The sequence below is a fragment of the Fistularia commersonii genome, chromosome 25 (genome assembly GCF_037954325.1).
Source record: "Fistularia commersonii isolate RoL2024-O1a breed Wild chromosome 25, RoL_Fcom_v1.0, whole genome shotgun sequence".
Taxonomy (NCBI): domain Eukaryota; kingdom Metazoa; phylum Chordata; class Actinopteri; order Syngnathiformes; family Fistulariidae; genus Fistularia; species Fistularia commersonii.
This window is the reverse complement of record NC_141308.1, coordinates 4,198,133-4,220,103: the sequence shown is the minus strand read 5'-3', so window position 1 is coordinate 4,220,103 and position 21,971 is coordinate 4,198,133. Positions and strand designations below refer to the sequence as shown.

Genomic DNA, 21,971 nt, shown 5'->3' with positions numbered 1-21,971 from the left:
ACAATTAGACAAGCGGAGTTTCATTTGTCAACAAGTCTGTTCTCACACAGGATGTTACATTAAATAGATTAGCAGGAGTTCTGTGGATCACAGAGGCCGGAGGGAAACAAAGCTGATGAAACTGCAGCCAGTGTTTCTACTAGTTTCTTTTTACTGTCTGTGAAAGGCTTGCAGTGAATACCTCCGACGTTTCACTTTATATCTATGGGACAGACCAGTTCCAAAAGAGAGATGGTCACTGTTGCTATTAGATTCTTGACTGTGTGCATTGTCAAGTTGTGACTCAATAATAATAAAATGGAGGAGCATAGTGATTGAAATTGCCAGTGAAGTTTTAGTTGGAGAGAGGGTGAATAACCAACTGAGCAATTATAGTTACTGTAATGAACCGTCCATCTGTCATCATTCCCACCAAATTACCAGCATCACAGCCAAGAGCAATTTCTTATTGACAGTTAACAAGTGGAAAATAATTACTAAATGCCTTTGTGCTTAATTTAGATCTATTTTACTGTAATGGCAGCATCAGAAATCTATGGATTTTTTTGTCAGTTCCAAGTGCTTATGAGGTTTAGTTTCTCTGGTTAATTTTTGCGCCACTTCTTTTAATTCATAGCAGTATTATTTGCTAGCTGTCGTCGGTTATGGTGGTAAGAGGGTGAAACCAGGCTTAGGTCCAAAGTGGTTTGATGCCCAAGCACATCTCAACTGCTAGATTAGCAATGAATCAAGTCTCTTGAGAACTGTTTGTGAATGAGGCTGGAAATCAATAGCAATCCATAAGGACCTCTTATGACTCTGTGAGGATTTCTGGGAATGTCAAGCACGACCTTCAAACTAGGAGTTCCCCACCACAAAGTAACACATTCACACATATGGGGTGAACTGTGATATTGTTTAAACAGAGGTTAGATATCTAGCATGGGTATTAATTCAAATGTCAAATACGTCTGTATATTATACATGACAAGGTAATTGTACCACAGCAGTATTGCTTTTTTCGAAGCACTTAAGGAAAGAAGATTGAGGCATAAGGGTTCAGCAAAAGTGTCAATTCAAGCCAACAAGGGTTAGTGGTATGCTCAATCATATATTTTAATCAAACACTTGATAATCCTAGACCTTACAAGGGGAATTCCAACTAAAACACAGTGGTAACTCAACACAAGTACAAGAGCCTGATTAATCCTGACAACCACCTGATTTCCTGAATAGAAAACTGTCTGGTTTGAGGATAGATTAGGCTGTTTGAGTGAAAAACTACAGGGGAAGGAGTGGACTTAATGCAGCACACAGTTTTAGCTTTATCTTCTCATCCAACAGTGATTGTATTTTCTCCTGTACAGGGACTTAAAGCAGCAGACAACGATCCCACCGCTCCACCCTACGACTCTCTGTTAGTGTTTGACTACGAGGGCAGTGGCTCCACAGCCGGGTCCCTCAGCTCCCTCAACTCCTCAAGCAGCGGGGGTGACCAGGACTACGATTACCTCAACGACTGGGGCCCTCGCTTTAGAAAACTAGCAGACATGTATGGTGGAAGCGATGACTAGGACACACAGCCACTCACTGAAGGATTTAAAAACGAAAAGAAAAGATTTAAAAAAATGAAGGAAAGCTATCCTGTGGATGGACATGGACAAATTCTAGCATAGTTATGTTACCTGCGAGGGAGACGGAACCGTGGCAGAAAAGGAAACAAAAACTAAACATTGATTCTGACATTTTTTTCAAAAACCAACCAACCTAGGCTTATTGTTGTAGTCTACGCATACATATGCTTGTTGAAAGCTTAGGCAAAGGCTGTGCTCCAGTGATGGAGGCTATTGGAGGGTAATCCAGGTGGAATGTCGAACCACCACGACTGTCGGTATTGAATGCGCTCAGTTACACTTGAATTTCACAGTACAGAAGCACTGGGATATAATGTGCCTTTTTGTACATTTTTTGGATCTAAATGATTAGTTTTATGTTCAAGGCTTTAATGGTACTGACTTTTGGAGTGATTTCAAACAAAGTATGTTACACTCTGGTATGCTACATGCTTTTTTTTTTTCCCCTTTGGTCACACAATACTCCTGTTTTTTGAGGGTCATTCAAATAAGCCTAAACACAAAGAAATGACGATTCAATCCATTAGCTTGGATGGAAGGCGAAATTAATGAAGAGCAGCACTGTACAGAATGATAGACCCTCTAGAAGTTTCATTAAAGATTAAGAATATGCAGCTGGTTGCAAAAAAAGGGAGTTATCGATCATACTTTTGTAGCAAATTATTTTCCTTTTTTTTCCTGAAGTGATGTAGTATTTTACAAAAACAACAAAAAAACTGGTCAATGTACACTTCATTTGCCTTAGTCATCATCAGATCTTTTCAAGTTTTTCTTCACTGTAAAAAGATGTGTGTACATAATGTTTTTTTCTTTATCTTTTCTTTTGATGTAGTATATGAAGAAGTGCAAAAAGTTCCAAACATGTAAATGTACAATTTGGACTTCAATTTACCATTTTTTTGCATGTTTTTATCTTTTCATGACAACAAAAATGAAAAAAAAAATGTTGTTTCCCAAATTTATTTACAAAGTGGAAAAAAATAAAAATCTGGGTGACATTAAATGTGTAGAAGTCAAGAGACTTTTTTTGTATAAAAATGGTAAAAACACATTGATAAAAATTGAGAAGTAGTGATCTTGTCAGCACAACTGTTGAATTTGTACCAAAAAGGGGGGTGGGATGGCATGACATACTAGGCACTAATTAATGATTCAGCTTTAAGACTGGAAACCGTTTTGGACGTGTGGATAACCATATGTACTGGAAACAAATTATACATCTCTAACCCCAACCATCAAAATAAAATGCCAATTTTGGAGCTAAACTGCCTTTTAATGTGTGTGTTTTTACCCAGCTCAGCATTTTTACGGAAGCAGTAAATGAATTACACACTCTGCAAAGGCAAAATACATTAAATTAAAAAGACATTATTTTAGCTAATTATATCAGTAGACACACTAAATCTATTATCTATTTGTTATTTGCACACATGTGAAAAGTCGACACAAAGGCCCATTTAAGTCCATTCATGATATATGTTTCAGCGCGCAAGATAAGAATACAATATTCTTATTTTTATTACGGTGTAATAGTTGAACTGAAGGTGCAACAAGTAAACTATCAGTCTGACTATTCTAAAACTAGCATAGCAATTCTTTCATGGACGTTTTACACTGGCATGTCCTGTAGGATAGATTGCACTTGACCTCAAAATGAAGAAACCCCCCCCGAATACTTGAAAGGGAATGTACGGTACCCAGATCCCTGAGATGTTCATTGAGACAAGGATGAGAATGGTCAATGTGACCATGAAGTGTATATGAATGACATGAAAACTTGTTCTGCTGTCATTCTTGTCACATTCTTCTTCTTGTAGCAACTGGACTTGATTTTCTTCCTTTGAAGACGTTTCACCTCTCATCCACAAGAAGACTCCTGGTTGAGAGGTGAAGTGTCCTCAGGAAAATCAAGTCTAGTTGTTACAAGACGATTTTGACCAGAATCAACTACGACCTAAATAACTGAGAACCTCCACAAAATTATTCTGCTGTCACATCTGAATAATGAAAGTCATGTACATCAGGGATTTTTTGCATTCACCTATATAAACTCTGTATACAGAAATTGTACCCTGATAGCATCAACAGAACTCATGGTTTAATGTTAAATACATGATTTAAGGTGTCTTCACTCAAGCAAGCATTGTAATTTTCACACATTTTCCCTTGCAGGCACCACTACAGCCAAAAATGTTTCTCCATAGACATAATGTTAAGGTGAAGGTACGTTGGAATGAAGTCAAAACAGAACCTACTCGTCATCAAAGAAGTACTTGAACTCACAACCTTCACTGGTTATTGTTGAAGACATTACTTTCCAGTCAAACCTGGTCATAGGAACAATGTCAGGAGCAGCCTCTGTGTCATTACCTTTTTTCCTCTCCATAATTGGTTATGCGTTTTTAGGCAGTAATTGTAACTCACTTCTCTATTTAACTTTTATAATACTTAATTAATAAGCAAATACATTGAATATAATTAAACCATGTTTTGTTTCAATACCGTCAACAATTTCACTCAACCCCTCCATGAGCTGCCACCTTACTGTGGTGGAGGGGTTTGCGCATCCCAGTGATCCTGGGAGCTATGTTGCCGGGGGCTTTGGGTCCCTGGAAGGGTGATCTAAGGCTAACAGGTCCCTGGTGCCAGACGAAGCACAGCTCAGAAGACCCAGAAGAAGAAGAAAAACTTTGGATCCAGTCTTCCCTTGCCCGGACAGGGGTGCCTGGCTGGATCCCTGCCTGGGAGCGTGGCTCGATAGTGAGCGCCTGGTGGCTCCTGGACGCCTCCCGGGGGGTGGGGGGGCATTCCGGCATATCCATCTGGAAGGAGACCACGGGGAAGACCCGAGATACGCTGGAGAGACTATGTCTCCAGGCTGGCATGGGAATGCCTTGGGGTCCCCCCAGAGGAGCTGGACCTTGTGGCTGGGGAGAAGGAGGTCTGGACCTCACTGCTCCAGCTGCTGCCCCCACAGCCCGACTCCGGATAAGCGGAGGAAAATGGATGGATGGATGGAATTTCGCTCAAGTTGGAATGTGAAATTACATACAATGTGAAATGGTATAAAGGTATAGAGGTAAAATGTCATAAGGTAAAAACAATCCTCACGAGATCAGAGAACTGAGGAAGTCTCTTGGATGAAAAAGAAATTGTTCAAGTAATTCAAAAAGTCAACTTTTCAACCTGCCATAATAACATTTATCAACTATCTCCATGATTGAGAATCTCCACAGACAGTCCACACCAGACTCAGACCCTATTAGACACACTACCCACCCAATAGAACTGAGTGTATTGTGTTGGAATAAATGGTCAAACTTAGCACTGATTCCTGAATTCACCATGACTTAGATGACTGAGAGCCTCCACAGACACTGATTCCTACCTCCACCATGAGCATTCAGTTATATTTTTCCATTAATGATCGGCAAATCAGTTTAGCTCAGATTTCATTCTTCAATTCTGCATCTTGAGATTGTTTTTAAACCACACACACACAACACCCACCCTTCTCTCTGTGCGCTGCTCACTGAACAGCCCCGTTCCTCCAGCCAACACAGCACAGCGGGGAAATAGTTGCCTGAACACATTCATAGGATATGACAACCAGCTCGCTGTCCACACATTTACACATCCGTCAGGCATAAGAGTCGCAAGAAACTAAGGGGAATGTTGCCATGTTTATAGGTCCATCTAAATTCTAAGTGATATCTTCGCTGTATTTCTGTCAATGCATCAATATTTATATATGTTTGAACAGATTAGCCAATACATATACAAAGTGCGACGTGTGTAGAAAAGGCATTTGAAAGCCGTTACGCATATTTCCAGATCATTTTATGCATACATATTTTTCAACACTTTTGCACACATGCAGAGCCACATTTACACTCCCACATTTCACAAACCTTTAAATGTTAATATTGGATTTTACAAGTCCTGTCCATGTACCCCTCAGTATCTTTCCTGCCTCCAGGCAGCCAAAATTCATAATAAGTGTTATTTTTTTCATCTTTTCATTTCATTTAAACAGTGCAGCACTGTTTAATCTGTGCTGCACCTATATTGATCCATTCCACATGCGGGATATTCACAGAAGATTTTTTTTAACCTTCCAAAGCAGGCACCGAGATGTTTTTCTTCGAGTTGTTTTTAAATTACCTTGCCTTGTGTGCTTCTCTATCTACAGTATGCAAGACTAAACACTCAATCTCAGTATGAGATTTTGCAGTGAAAGAAAAGTCGGTCAAGAAATTATCTAATTGATGTTTCTCCAACACATTTTTCAAGATAATACTTTACATAACATTTTACTCTTCACAGCGGATATCAGTTCTTAATGTATTTCTTTTTATTTCCTTCTGTTTAATGGAAACGTTTATCCATTTTCACCTTTGCCAAGCCCCTGTCCACACTTTGATATTGTGGATGCACATATGTGGTCGGTTACAGTGAATTGCTGTAGCAAATCATTTTTATGGCTTAAGTGGCCAAAGTAACCCACTGTATGACACATTCTGCACCGTTTAAGGATTGTTACATATTTCTTGGGTCAGGTTTCCCAAATACCTCTCTGTAAGTGCCGAATGGAAATAAAATGAAAATTACTCCAGAAGAACGGTTTAAATAAGCAATCACAGAAACCATAGCCTTATATGAATTCTGATTTTAGTTTTAAAAACACATCTTGATGTGAAAGCATCTACTTAACTTGCACAAAAGATCAAATGAATTATGATTCAAAGATAAAAACATTGAACGCACAGACTAAGGACATGTGAAACTTATGATCATGTGTTAGGAAAAGCCAATAGAATCTGTAAATAATAAAGTATGTGTGTTTGTGTGTATCCTGATGAAATTTATAATTTTAAATTGAAGACACAATACACATTTGAAATGCAAATGATCATTCATAGGCATTCAGACCTGCAGTATATCATAATTAGCATATTATGTCACAAGTTCTACATCATGGTTACTACACTTTTTTGCCAATAAGAATCCATTTAAAATTATATTTCGCATCAGAAAACTCTGAACCATTAAAACACTTATTGGCCTTGTAGTGTATTTTTTGTTAAAAAAAAAAAAAAAGTATCTTGTAATTCATTATCATTTCTTTATATGCTAAATTAGTAGGTCACAATTTGTTCATCACAGTTATGCATTTCTTGCAAAATATACAGTATTTGATTGATGTGTAAGAGATGTAGGCAAAAAAAATTGACAGAATATGATTCATTGTTTGACTCGGTGCTGGAGAGGTTTCTTTGAAGCATAAACTGAGAAAAGGGGTGCATCTTTCATCCTGACTAACAAGTGAGACCATTGGAAAAGCATATTTCAAAGCTCTAGCAACTGCTCCAAGAAGTGAATGAACATAATCAACCAAATTATCAAACCAGATCCTTCTTATTTTGCACAAAAGATGAATATTGTAGAACTACAACTCGGTGCTACACTATAAATTTGTCCAATTCTCAGTGCTGCCCCCTCAGCACCTTTAAGTCATCTACCTTGCTGGAGCGTCATCTCGATGTTCAGATTGCTTCAGCAGGGTCATATCCATCAAGCAGTTTTCATTTTCTAACCCTGCAGGAGAGAGAAAGAACTTACATTCCACTACTGCACTTCAATTTCACAACACAGATGATCCCCGAAGGAAAAGAGAGCTGGACATAAACAGTTACAAAGCTCTCCAGTACTGCATTGTGCAGTACGGTAACACTTAAAGGTGTGTTGTGTATCTGAAGAACATAAAAAGGTCTTCTTCATTCAGTCAGTAAGGTGGGGATGTATTATATGAGAAATTAGGACAATACATTTTGAAAATTATAATCACTGACATTGGCAGGAAAGGCACATTTTCATTATTTATTTGACATATGGTCTTGCGAAGAAGGGTGCAATATTTGCTCAAAATGGTATGTTAGCTGCACATATTAACTTGCTGACAAAAGGGCAAAAATAGCGGTGCATTATAAGTTATTTGCAAAGCTAATAAGATTGGACAGGAGGGACATCAGGATGATCTGCTGGCTTATGTGAAAGACTGTGACTTACAAAATGCATATTAAATAAGCACATATTGCTGGGATATAAAATAAACAAATATATTAATGATTAAATAGTTGAACTGTGAGCTTTTGTGCCTATTCCGAAGAGAAATCAGGCTTGAGTATACACATTGCATTCAAACGATTTTCGACCGTCTTCTTCCCATTATCTAGTGCACTACGATCCATGCAAACAATGTTTCAATTTCTATGTGAAATCCTCATACCAAATAAGGTGGAACTCAACTAATAACCCCTGAGTGCTCCCCAGATGTTCTCTTTGGAAAATGCCTGCAGATTGGTGTTTCTACAAGCACCTCGGGGCCTTGTTTATTGACTTTGAAACAATGCTTCCAGCGACACCCACTCACATTGCGGATTTACAAGACAGCCTGCGTCAGCTCTGAATCTGGATGGTTGAGCAAGTGTCACAAGCCTCCATGGGAAGACTGTCAGTAAACATTCATAGTATGGACTAGAATCTGATGCTTCTAAGTTATGCTACTCCTGACCTTTGGTGAACTTTTGAAAGATTGATGCTGCCCCCTCTATCGATAGAAATTTGCGTCTCACAGCGGCAAGAGCGCATTTCTCAGGGTTTCCTTGCTAGTGCATGATACAATTGAATCAGCAAGAAGGGTAAGATGACAGAAAATGCGCACACTTCATGCAGACTGTCTAATATTTTGTGTGTAAATCCAGACAGTTCCTAAAGATTAGTCAATTCCATTTGCCCTTTTTCGTTGCCCTCTAAGTATAATAATAAATCTTTTTTTTTTCTTCATTTTTTCAGTCACTCAAACCAGACCGAGTGTAAAGGACTGCAGTTTGCAGCCGCCTGGATCTAAAGTCTACAGCTCCCCGTGTTCTCAGTGACTACTGGCAGAAAACTCCTGAATGGCTCATCCTCATTTCAGCAGACATTGTTCTGCATCTGTTCACAATACTAATTTATCAGCGTGCCTTTATCAGGCCTTACTGTGCCATTATTATCAGTCCACAGAGCTCAATCGTCACTCAAGAGAACTAGAGAGAAGGGGTGAATGGGTGGGGCACTTTGACACATTGGCTTAGCATGAGATTCCCAGCTTGTTTACGAACATTCAATGTCACATTCTTCTGCTTGTGAGTGGATGGAAGGCTTTTCTCATCTTGCTGCATGAATGGCTGATGTGCTGCAGAGACAACAAGTAATCGTAAACCATGCACACACATTGACAAGAACTCTAGACCATCCCATTTTCCCTTCCACAGATGCACTATAAATCCTTCAAAGTAAAAGGATAAATTAATACATTAATAAATCCACTTTAAAGGATTACCTCACACTCAGACAAATAGCTTGGTTCCATTTAATTCACCAGTGATAAAAAAAATGTGCACAAATAAAAGAAAGAGTAAACAAAGCAAACATCCTAATTCCTCCAAGATATTTGTGCTTTTGAATGTTTGAAATTCTGTCGCCCTCTCCTCAGTAAAGCTAGAGATCCCTTGCCCCTTTCACACCATAATCAGATATTTATTCCGAAAGAAGAAGAAGAAGAAGAAGATTCCAATAAAAACAAATATGTTGCAGCGGTCCTGTGCTGCTGGGTAAGGGACTCTATGATCAGTTGTGAATAGATGTGCAAAAGGCTGGATGACCTAAAATCAATGTATTGCTGATTTTTCAATGAGGCTGCTATTTTATTGTTGATGTTGAGGAGAAAAAGCCCCATGGCGTACACCAGTATTTCCTGTCTGCTGACTCTATTATAGCCAACAATTCACATATATTGCCGAGAGCTTGAGTGACAAGTTACCAGACAGGCAGGAACAAAACGCAACGGCACGGTTATTGTAAAGAACATCATCTTTCAGTGACTTAGTGTTAAAGGATAATAGGTCTGATACAATAGGGTCAGTCCAACTGTGTCTCAATCAGCCAGTTATTTAACATCTATAATATGTTATTGAATGTGGTGTAGCTCATCACTGTATGCTAAACATCATTCCTTCAATACTTTTCCTTTTAAACAAATAATAAAGGGCCAAAATACAGAATATCAGGCTGACATGAGCCAGCTTCAAACTGTATGAAACATCTACATGGTGGCTGGCTAAAGCTGAATGAGTTTTCACCCAGCGTTGACTAATCTTTCTCCTAGTGTTCATTTTCACAAATGACTTCTTATTCTCTCAGTTTGACCTTTCACCCCTAAATTCTAAGAAATGAGAGCTTTCATACGAAGGCTTATACTGAGATGACGCTCACTCTCTGTGAAAGAGGGAGATTTCCAAGCTGTGCCCTTTAGAAATCAAAAGTCCACACACAATTTCTGTTTCCAGAGGATATTTTGGAGGTGTCACATTGAACATTATTGCTAACCTGGATTCTTCTGCTCATTTGCATGTCTCTTGTGGATGGAAGACATAAAAAAATACATCCAGTTATTGCTGCACTAGATGAAATCTTCAGAGATGATGATTTATGTTGGTATACAGTCCACCCATTAAAGAGCTAAATTGCTTTTTAGGCTGCATCCATATAATACCTTTCCATTTTATTACATCCATAATAACACCTACTAACTACACTGTAGAGAGCAGAAATAAAACTGCATCTGCTTCACAACTAAACAGTGCTCGGACTTGAAAATATTCTTCTTTCTTTCTTTCTTTTTCTGCCTGTCCATGAATGTATTTTTAGAACAGAGCAAGACTGAGTAGAAGCACAAAGACACGGCCCAGGAACTGCACTATTCTTTATAGCATGGAAAAGCTACAATACAAATACACAGCAGGGCCTGATACCTTAACCAGAATTGGTTGTGAATAGGTAGGTGTGTTCCTTAAAATGTTTTAACCTCTGAAAATAAAATGTATTAAATTGTCTTAAAATCGAAATTACAAAAGGTGTGTCCTAAAGATTTTCTTTTCCAAAAAAATAAAGCAGTTGTTTCTCTAATCCTAATGCAGTGAGACTTTCTGTTTCTATTCATAGATTTAAAGACATGTGAGGACGTGCCAAAATTAAGATGACGGTAAACTTCTCCTTTCAAAAACAAGCAATGTACGTATGCTTGCCAAGACGGATAAATCATTTTTGTAACTTTAAAGTCCAGAACTCGGCATCTCTGAAACTTAAGACCACTTCATTCAGAGCAGAAAGAAGAACAGCCAAGTAGAGAGAAAGAGAGAGAGAAAGAGAGTGATTCCATAAACTAGACATGTCACTTAGATGAAGTGATGAAGAATCCCCAGCTTTCATGACAAAATCTTAATGGAAACAAAATCGAAATAGGAGTTTTTTTTCCAAAATCTGCATTGCAGGACAAATCCAGACTGGTCTTGATTTAAGAGATGTTTGAAATGGTGACATATCTGCACACTCTTTTTATTATTAGTCTATGTGGGCAATGGAATGCGTTTATAGAAACTTTGAGAAATAATCCTTTTTTTTTTTGGTGACACAGTGGTTAGCCGTTTTGCCTCACATCAAGAAGGTCCAAATGAAGGCTCCTCTGCGATGAGCTTGCATATCGTCACACTCTTAAAATAATCGCCTACGTCATTTTTTTACAAAAATGTTTTTTTTTGCCTAAATCATCTCCTCATGATGCTAACCACCTCAGGCAAAATTGCCTACATCCTCAGTTTAACAGATTGTGCCATTCTACCCCTTTAGTAGAAATTGCCTATGTCAAGAGTGTGTCAAATGGTTCAGTTTTTTGTGTTTCCTGAAAAAATGACTTAGGCGATTATTTTAAGAGGGTGATGATATTCTCCCCATGTCTGCATAAATTTCCTGGGTTATTTGGTTTACCCCCACCATCCGAAAGCATGGAGTTAGTTCATGGGAGACCCTAAAATGTCCCTGTATGAGTGACAGAGTGAATGGTTGTCTCTATGTAAGGCCCTGTGATCCAGATATCAGGATGATCAGGATAAGCAGGATAAGCGGTACAGATAATGTATGAATTATCATTATTTATTTATCTATAAATGTATATCTTTTTCTATTAATTTCTTTATTTACTTTCAAACTGGAAATCATATTTCCAGTTTAACAGTGCTTTCCCCATTTCCCCCGGTTGCAATTTACCCATCGCTCCCAAATGGAAATTAATCAGTATTGCTCTGTCATCAGAAGCAATGAGGCTATTCCTTCACAGCCACTTTTCAATTAAATTAGGCAGTCGGTGATGCAGCATTAACACAAATTCATCCAAGTGCAAAATATGGTGGAAATGATTTCCGGCATCAATATGATACAAATTTCATTTTGGAGAATTGTCCTCATTTATCAAAAGCACACCAAGCTGGACATTGTAAAAATAAAAAAAATTGGGTGGACATAATGTATTGATTTTGCCCATTTCAATATGCACTAATGCATCAATCCCAATGTTGGTGTTATTTGTTTACATATGGATGAAGGATTTGTATTTTGGCTACTGGCTTACTTCATAAGCTTAGTGAAAATATATCAACAGCATAGTGCTCAAGGACATAGACATTAGTTGTATATGAGGGCAAGATCAATAATTAATTTAATAGTTAAACAGTTTGAAAGACGATACTGCCAATTAGTGTGTCAAATAGAAGCCATGGCGATGCCGGTCAGGCACATTAGTCATGAAATGACGATGCACAGCTAATAATTCCTTGGCGACAGTTGGCTGGGAGCACGTCATTAAACAGCTATATGCCAAATAGCCTCTACAACACATTCTAACAACATAATTGTAGGGTAAATATTAGATAACACAAGTCAAGCTACATACAAATACTTTGAAGCATGAGTGAAAAGCGGAGGATATTGAGACCCTGTCACAAAGCAGTGCTATGAAAAAATATCACGGTGTGACCTTTTTTTATACCAGCTTTGCAACGTGAGCTCTGACACTATTAATGGTGTGACACTGTGATCAATCCCACCTTATAATAAGAAAGAGGTGACACTTCCCTCGGTTCTGTTCTTTTTCTTTCATCCCTGACATACACTGCTGCTTTTATTGTTTCTTTTCTTTTTGCTCCTTGTTTTAGCTACAAGTTGATAAAAGCTCGATGTTCCCAAGCTCAAAGGATTTTTGTGTAAAGAGGACATGCTGTGAGACCTGGAGGAACTCGTCATAAAGCTTACTCGCAGTGGCAAATCAGTCAGATCCTAGAAATTAAAAAACAACTGCCACCAATGCTCTGCAAATATGAAGGTTTTCAGGGATGGAAAAGTCTGTTACTGTGCCTTATGACATCATACTTTTTTTATAAATGTTACAACATTTTTTCTGCAATCATATCATGCATATTTATTACTCATTAGTTTAACATATTAATCCCCCCACCTTTTTTTTTCCAAGCATATAATATTGGCAATTCTAAATCTCTAAAAAGAGTTTGTCCTTGATTAGATTTCTCAATAGATATATCTCTTAACATTCTGCTTGACAGCAAGAGTCAAGGGTGTCCTTCAGGTTCTCCATTTTCTCCGACAATCCAAAAACATGCAGTTGGATCTCTGGAAACTAAATTGCCCAGATGTATACTGTATGGTGAATGTTTATTTGTTTGCATAGGAGGCCTGGCAATTGACTGGTGACCGGGCCAGGGTGCACCCTTCTGCCGGCCCAATGGCAGCTGGGATAGGCTCCAGAACACCATCAACCCCGAGTGTAGGATAAGCAGTATGGATAATGGGTGGACGATTGTTTCTAAAGGTGATAGTCCTTGTAGAAGTTTTAGGAAATTGGTTTTTGAAAAAAATAATTACGTCTTCATGACTTGGTAAAATAAGCTGTTGCAATCAATCATCAATTAAGTTTTGAAAGCTATATATTTACTTTTAGGACCATTCTCTGGACCAGACGAGCTATCTCTTTCAGACAAAATATCACAGATTTAATCCATTTTACTTTAAAATAAAGGAAGGAAATTGATCAGTCTTCAACTTAAGGTAATTTTAAACTCATCTTATCTTTTTTGAGACACAAAAGGTGATCTTATGAATTTGAAAATACATTAAAACAATGTATTCTGTTACCGATATTCAGAATGCGATCTAAGTTCAATTTAGGCTGGTAGAAGATAACATTTTTACACATTGTTCTATATTGTCTGTCAATTAGCAAAATAAATAATCAATGATTCAAAGTGGTAAAGTGCAAAAAAAGGACTCAAATGTGGGTCAATGAAATTTCCATTCATCTGTATCAAATACCTTCGCTGCATCTGAAAATAGACAGAGGTATATGGACACACACACACACACACACACACACACACACACACACACACACACACACACACACACACACACACACACTGTATATAATTTATTTTATACCTAAATTGTCACCATTGGTGAAGACATTTTCTGGATGAAATCTCTACCCCGACTCAGTTGAATGGTTTAATGAATTTTAGTACGATATGAAGTAGCAAGTGTTTTGATTCAGCAATCATTTATCATGGGCATACACTTTAAATTAGTTGAGAAAAGTAATCCTTTCCACCACATGAACATTTTAACAATTTGGAAGAAAAGCAAAAACAAGGTCAAAAGAGCCTAACAATTTTCATGAAAAAAATACAAAAAGAACAATACCATATCCAACACAGACAATATTCCATCTGTATTGGGAGCGTAGAAAATAGAAATGTAATAAATATTCTGTGAATTAAGATCCTTATCAAGCAAATCTCACCATTTGGATCTCTGAGTGACTCATAGACATCTCTATTTTATTAATCAAAATAGTTTCCCTCTGCTTTGACAGTTCAACATTTTGCCAGATTATTCATATGATGTGTTAAAATGTCTTATGCTGGACTCCTTTCTTAAATCCCAGATTACAGTGTTTCAGTATTGGTAAAGGAAAAAAATGACTATTAATGTTGAATATTAATGTAGTCAACAATGCCTCTTTCATGTAGCATATTAAGAGTTCTTGATTCACACTAAAAAACACTGGTATTTCCTTTGTATGCTAAATTAAAGCAGCATCATATATTGAGACAAAGTTTATTGGCAATACCAACGCTTGGTAAATTTTCATCCCCGTATGGATTGCTTTTTACAAAAAAAATAGGATTATATATATAATCACAGAAATTTGGGGAAAAAAAATACATCAGGACTAGCATGAGCTACTGTTATACATCAGAGATAATCTTATCACAGCTGAATGCATGCAGTCATATTCCCTCAATAACACCCTTACAATTCCGGTAATAAAGCAATTTGTATACATGAGTGATTCAGAAATCATTACCAATCATCACCCACAGGTAAGCAACGAATATTTGTTTTATTTATCATTTGCTTTCTGGCTTGTTTGCATGTCTGTCAGTTACTTTGCCATGGCTATCGCCTTTATGAAGGCACAGAAAATAACGTGTCTGAGCACAATGGTAAACGGTGTGGGGGATGAGCACATTCAGAGTGATGCAGAACAACACACGGGTGGATCAGTAGCCATCTATCATCATTGCTGGACTAATAGGCACAACCGTATCAGGAATGACAGTCATGTTTACATATTGGAAATTACCTTGCATGGATATCGGATATAGCTTTCTCTGGTGACTTGGCCCATATGCTTCAGTTAAAGTAACATTTTTCCATTAGGCAAACAGTTTTCTTAAACCAATAGCACACTGCATAAAAACAATAAGATGCCTTATAACAATGATTTTTCATGGAAAACCTTGATCCTACAAAAATCAAAAAAGCCTCATGCCAATGCACTGTGTGAGATTTACAATTAACCATATGCAAACACCCACACACTCCCCGGGGCTTGAAGGCTGTAGAGACAAATCATTCAGATAGTGAATGGTAATTATTGTACTGGCATAGCAAACAACAAAAAAATGATGATGGGGTTCTGACCTCTTCTTTCAAAATGAGTAAATATTGAGCAAATTCCATGACTGGAAATCAAGCATTGAGCAGCCTGTGATATTTAAATAGTTTAAATAAATGTGTAAATATTTTCTTTTTACCATCTTGGAGCTTGAGACACCAAAAAAGCCTCCAAGTGCTGGACTTGAACTTTTCTCTATGGACTTGATCTTTTACCGTATAAAGAATAAAGAACGGGGGGGAGGGGGGTGCAGAGGCACCCCTCTTTTTTTGCCAATACCACCAATTTTGCCAATATTGCACAGACAATATTACATCGGACACGTTTTCTTTGTGTCTTTAATACCGTGTTGGCTGCCAGGGAAGGATTGGCTGAAACAAACAATTCTTTGGATGTGTGTGAGAGGGATGCAGGGACAAAACTAATAGCATCCACTCCTAGGAGGACACCCACAGACTCCAGTGGGACATAATGTGACTGAGCTGCCTACAAAGCTGGAACGAGAGAGAAGGAAAAATGTAAATGATTTTCCCAATCAACAAAGAATAAACTGTGGGATACTGGGCGCTAAACAATTTGCTAATATCCCGCCTAGCTTTCCCTAAACAACCCAATTTAGATGTTATACAACACAAGGAGATTGTGAGGACCCTGCAGGAAAATTAGTGGGACAAATGTTCCTTCACTGCAATTCATTGTGCAAAGCATTTGGAGAAAGGCATTGATAAAATCAACAATTGGAGTTTGAATGATAATTTTCACAGTTTGATAGAAGAGCCTTTTCTTATATTGTTCGCTATGATTACATTTAAACTATCGTTATTCAGAACATCACTATTGAATAAAATTGTGGATCCATGATAACAAGGTATTGCTGTCCTATCCAGTCTATCAAGTACAAATCAACATAAAGTTCAGAGCGTTGTTTTAGCAGGTAAAGTGCCATGTTATACATGTATTGGTCAAAAAAGTGAGCGATTTCGAGAGACCTTGAAATCTTACATGGCTTGATGGCAGAACAATAACTAAACACTACCTTGTATTTACAATAGATTATAGTTGTGAGCACTTCCTGACTATATAGGGCCATTAATATTGCAGCTCTACAGGTGAGGAGGGAGGTTAGACAGCGGTGACCCAGTTCAGCAATGAGGAACAATGAGATCCATCTGAAAGTAAGCATGGGAAAGGTTTGACCATCCCCTGTGTGCAGTACATAAATTATTGATATGGATATTAACACCGCGCTGCAAAAGATAAAGACAAGGATTAATTTAAATATCTTGACCAAGGAAGTGTCTCTAAAATGGTTAGCCAGTTTGTGCTCTTCAGAAATACTTTTATGGGCAAGAGAAAAACCAGGGTGATCAGTGAGGGCTCATTGATCATGGGATACAAATGAGTAATGGTTTATTCTCCAAACCACGCACATACACACACATGCTAAACACGCACAAAGTTGGTATCAGTAATTAGAGTACCATTAGCTGAGCACAAGGGAGGTTTAGCTCTGGATTGTTCCAGATTTATGATGGTGGGGGCCCATGCACCAGCAACCCTCTTCAAGCTACCCCTTTGTAAGGCTCCACCATAGATACAAGTTAATGAATGCACACGAGTCTCAGTGGCCCCATAATGATGGATGTAGGGAATTGTGAAATACTCTAGACAAACCAAGTTATTTTTTTAATTCCTGTCACCAAAACATAGTAAGTGGGAGGACTGGGAGCAGAGTGTGTGGTGCTGAAATACACTTGTGAACAAGTGGAGAAATATAATTGGAACCCTATATGGTATTCTGTGAGCAGTGTTTTAATTGCACATTGAGGGAATGAGAATCTTGCCAGGCATGTGAACCAGACTGGTCCACTGAATATAGACAAATAACGGTATATGTTTAGCCCAGAATACATGATGGATTAACATAAAAACACATATTCACATTTGGAGCAAATGCCAGCACTGCGTGAGACTGCTTGACAGTGATATCCTGTCTTTGGCAAGACCTATATCTACTGACCATCCGTGCTTGTTGCATTCCAAAAAAAAATATTTTTGTTATCTGAACTGCTAAAGAATGCAACATATTTAGACTCAATACTGCAATCAGAATAGGACAATCATAACTATATTTTTCCTTTCCTCTTTAACTTTCTCACCTTGAGTACAAACTTTAAAATTTAACAATAAACATAAATTGTGTGTCATCCTCAGCTTATGCCAACAAGTGTGTATTCCCTTGTTTCATTCAATAAGATTCAAGATTAAAAGTGTGTATTGTCGCATGTACAGTGTAGAAACGTGTTTCCCGGTACAGTGAAATTCCAACTTTGCAGTCCGCAGGGATTTGGGATGGGTGCTGGTAGAAGAGTGTCAACATTATTATAAATATGATTATAGATAAGAATGTGAACATTGCAATAGAAAAGTGACAGTGCAATAAGACGTTGAGTGCAGCTTGGTGTTCAACTCACAAAGTGCAGATGCAACGATGAGTGCAATTTAAGTGGCAGAAGACTTTAAATGTGCAAGGAGAAGTTCCTTAATAGTGTCGTTCTACATTTCACACTCTTGTGCCTCCGGCCGGAGGGTAGGAGTGTGAACAGTCCATGTTGGGGGTGGGTGTGGGCCTTGGTGATGGAGGCAGCTCTCCCATGGACTCTGCGGTGGTAGATGCTCTGAGGAGAAGGCAGTGGGGTTCTTTACCACTCGCTGAATGTGTCTGCGGTCCAGAGCAGCGGTGCAGACATACACCACAGTGATGCAGCTGGTCAGGATGCTCTCAACAATGCATTTGTAGAAGTTGCTGAGGATCTTAGGCGACATGCCAAACCTCCACAGCCTCCTCAGGAAGCACAGCCATTGTTGAGCCCTCCTGACCATTTGTGTTAAGAAAGGGTGAGTTTCCCATCCTAGTGGTGATATTTTGGCTTTGTTTGGTGACTTGGGAGCACCACCATAGTAATAATTTTTGGAGTGATCCATGTTTTAAATGTGGATATCAAAAAAATGGCACGGCATCTCTTAGATTGATTTTTTTTTTTTTTAACCATAGGAGTATAAGAGGAGTTCATGGCATTGCAGTTTGCACACCCTGACAATCTAACTAACTGTTAAACACTGGCTGTCTCATTATAAGCATTTAACTCCTCTACCCCAATTATTCATTTTCACGTGCCTTGCCCCTGATTTGCTCCTCAACCCAGTATGCCATTTAGTGAACTTTGCCTTCCTTCAGTGTTTAATGACAGGGCTTGGTTTCTCTGGGTGTCACTCGTCTCTCTGCCTGCATAGCAACATTGCACCAAATGGTAGTGTTCACTGCAGGGGGAGAAACGCAATAATCTATGAGTAGGCAGTTTATGACTATGTGAAACGGGGAAATGATGTGTACTGAGGAGCAGCTTCCACAATGTGACGTGATATTCTCAGCTTATGTAAAAGGTGGTAGCTACAGTATATAGAGATGATAGTTCACTTATGATGCAGTTCCATCAACACACCATCTGTATGGACAAATATAGCAACAGAGCTATTTCCTGAAATATGGCAATCAAAACTAATGAGTTGTTGATACATTCCCATTTCATTTCATGAATTGCACAGCTAGACAAAACTTCTCTGAAGTGATGGTTTTCACATCAGTGTACCTCTAATTGTTCTTTTCCACTCAGTGCCCTAGATCATGCTGACATTTTTTGCTCATGTGGTTCACTGCTTTTTTTTTTTTCACAGTTAATCAGTCTCATTGCAAACAGTGTTGTCCTGCACGCCAGGGACATGTGGAGATGTGTTATCAACACAGGGCTTCACTTGCCAAAAAAAAAACATAGAAATGTGTATTGAGAGAATTGCTAATAATATTCTTGTCAAAATCTTCTTGTCATGGCAACTAGACTTGAATTGCTTTGAAGATGTTTCACCCCTCATCAGAGAGGCTTCTTCAGTTCTAAAGACCTGAGGGTAGTTACAGACTATAATTGCCAGGGTTTTGGGCAAGCATAGGTTGTGGTGGCTTGTTATATAAATGTAGGTTTCACTCCTTTGTTTAGCTTTACCTTTTCACATTCCAATCTAGGTAATCCCACACAAGCTACTCCTTTATCCCCAACAAATGACACACCATTAGCATAACAACCCTCTTACACATGGTTACAATTCATACATTTACATAACAAGCCACCATAACCTAGACACGCCCAAAACCAAGGCATTTATTTTTGGAAACTACCCAGAGATCATTAGAACTGAAAAGGCCTCTCAGATGAGGGGTGAAATTCAAGTCTAGTTACCACGACAAGAAGATTTCAACTAGAATTCATCATAACCTGGATAACTGAGCACCTCCACAGACATGGTAATAATATAAAATGTAAATAAATATCCTTCCATTGTTGTTGCTTCTTAAGCATCAGCAAGAATTGTTTGTGATGATTGTGATGCCAAAGGAAGAAAAATAAACCTTTCCAGGTCTTACCGACCATTTTTATGTGAAACATTTGTTCTCTTGTATCAGCAGGAATATCTTAATTATACTAATATATCTGTGTATGTGTGTGTGTGTAACCAACCCAAAGGCCACTCTGAATACTACACAGGTTAAGTTATTCAATCGAAAGAATAAAGAAAGGAAGGAAGCTTATGTGCAGAAATAAGTCCGTTTTATTCAGTTATAATTCAAGAGAATTGTGTGTTCATATGTATGTTGATTTCTGATAACAACAATGGAGGTGACAAGGATGGACAATGTAACAAGAAGGCAAAATAAGTGTAGCCGGTCAGCTGTGGCTGGGACATCCCAGAGGAAATATTAGTTTTACACCTTCACCGCAATCATAAACAAGCAACCTTTTTGGGAATTCACCCCACACGACACATAGCCAAATAACAATGGCAAGTGTTATTCACTCCACTCCAACAGGAGCCTTGTCACAAAGGCTATTCACTACACAGCAAGCAGGAGCCACGTCAGACCAAACTAAATACAGAAATAAGAAGACAGAGAAATAATCACAATAATGAAGTGGAGGTGATTTCACAATAAAGCTGGAGCTACAAGGACAGAATAGCGAGCGCCTGATGGCAGACACATTAATAAATACTAAACATCACGAGGTTGAGGGTTTTAGGTGTTATAACCTCAAAATAACGGTGGGGAAAACCACAGTGGTTACACTCGCTTTCTCGACTTCTGCAGTTTGTCTTAACTTTCCGTCCAGGTCATCGGAAGGAAATGGATAGTAACCTCTGAAAAGTTCAGTCCCTCAGGAACGTTGATCGAAAGTGCCCTTTTCCCCCCTGTTTTATTCAACTGAATTTAAGTCGGTAAAATCCAAGATAAACATCACCGGCACAGTTAGCTTGTAAAAGAACTTACCTTTCGGCGTTAAAAGATCAACGGGGAATCTTGTGCTGTGAGCTACCTGTGTGACGTCATACACGTGACCATAAGGCTACCTAAAAATTAAAGGGCCAGGGTTCTCATCACATATATGATAAATATACAAACCAAAAAAATACATGCTAATATAATTTATATGATTATTTTAACTGTTTTAGCATTGAACCTTCCAAAAACCATTTAAGCAAGGCCTCTACCTAGCTCATATGTTCATTGGATTTGTAGATTAGTTAAGGTACAATTACATCAGTATCAATTACATCCACAATGATAAATGCATATTTTTGGCCAGTTCGAGTAAAATTCATGAGCAATTTTGTTTTTCGATTTAATGTTTTTAGTGCACCTGATTGAGAAACCCTGTTTTTGGAGATGGCTCTTTTGTCATCCTGCAGATATGCGTCTGATGCTGCCAAGGACCTTCGCTAACCAAACTTCACGGTCACCCTGTGCATATTCTGAGAGAACTACTAACACTGTCACAGCAGGCAATATGATGAAGGAGACAGTCGGGTCATATCTATCGGTTCAGCTGATATCCACCCTCTCCAGTCGAGTGTACATGGAGAAAAACTAATGAGCTCCTCTAAAATACATTAACAACTTCACAAAGCCTACAATTCTGCATTTCATTTCAGCTTGCAGGTGTCACAGTCACCTTATACACAAATCGCTCGCTTATAATCCCCTGGTAGAGCTCGCCATTAGTCCAGTGATTTGGAGTTTGATGAGTCTATCACAGTGACGGGTCTCTCAATATAATTCATATACAACTGATATTGGCGCAGCTGTGCACTTCAAAGGAATTCCTCAGTGTCCTTCCAGGTGAATTCAGACAGTTTATGATCCATACACAATAACACATTTGGCACCATTTGACACCTATCTTATATGGCCAGGTAAATACCACCAGAGTGTGCCAAGGAAGCTGCTGACAACTGTCTGGAAGCAAGTGTGCCTCAAAACTGGGGAAAAATCAGGCAAAAATGGAGAATGAACAGGCACAGAGCTTTTGCATAAATGAAATGTCGACAGACATAGTTGGGTA

At 38.4% G+C, this 21,971-nt stretch overlaps 1 protein-coding gene and 1 long non-coding RNA gene across 3 annotated transcripts in view; one reads left to right on the top strand and one right to left on the bottom strand.

Annotated features, from left to right (window-relative positions):
• cdh2 (cadherin 2, type 1, N-cadherin (neuronal)) overlaps positions 1–2,878 on the top strand; it is a 62,538-nt gene extending 59,660 nt beyond the window's left edge. For both annotated transcript variants that reach the window (XM_086172023.1, XM_086172024.1), the window contains one exon: positions 1,347–2,878. In XM_086172023.1, coding sequence (XP_086028149.1) covers positions 1,347–1,553 — 207 coding nt within the window. In that variant the 3' untranslated portion in view covers positions 1,554–2,878. The remainder of the gene's footprint in view (positions 1–1,346) is intronic.
• The window catches only part of LOC147218886 (uncharacterized), a 116,919-nt gene extending 96,005 nt beyond the window's left edge, over positions 1–20,914 (bottom strand). The window contains exons 1-2 of the long non-coding RNA XR_015108674.1: positions 20,900–20,914; positions 7,136–7,211 (exon numbers count right to left, since the gene is read on the bottom strand). This is a non-coding gene — a long non-coding RNA (uncharacterized LOC147218886). The remainder of the gene's footprint in view (positions 1–7,135; positions 7,212–20,899) is intronic.
• Positions 20,915–21,971: the final 1,057 nt, after the last annotated feature.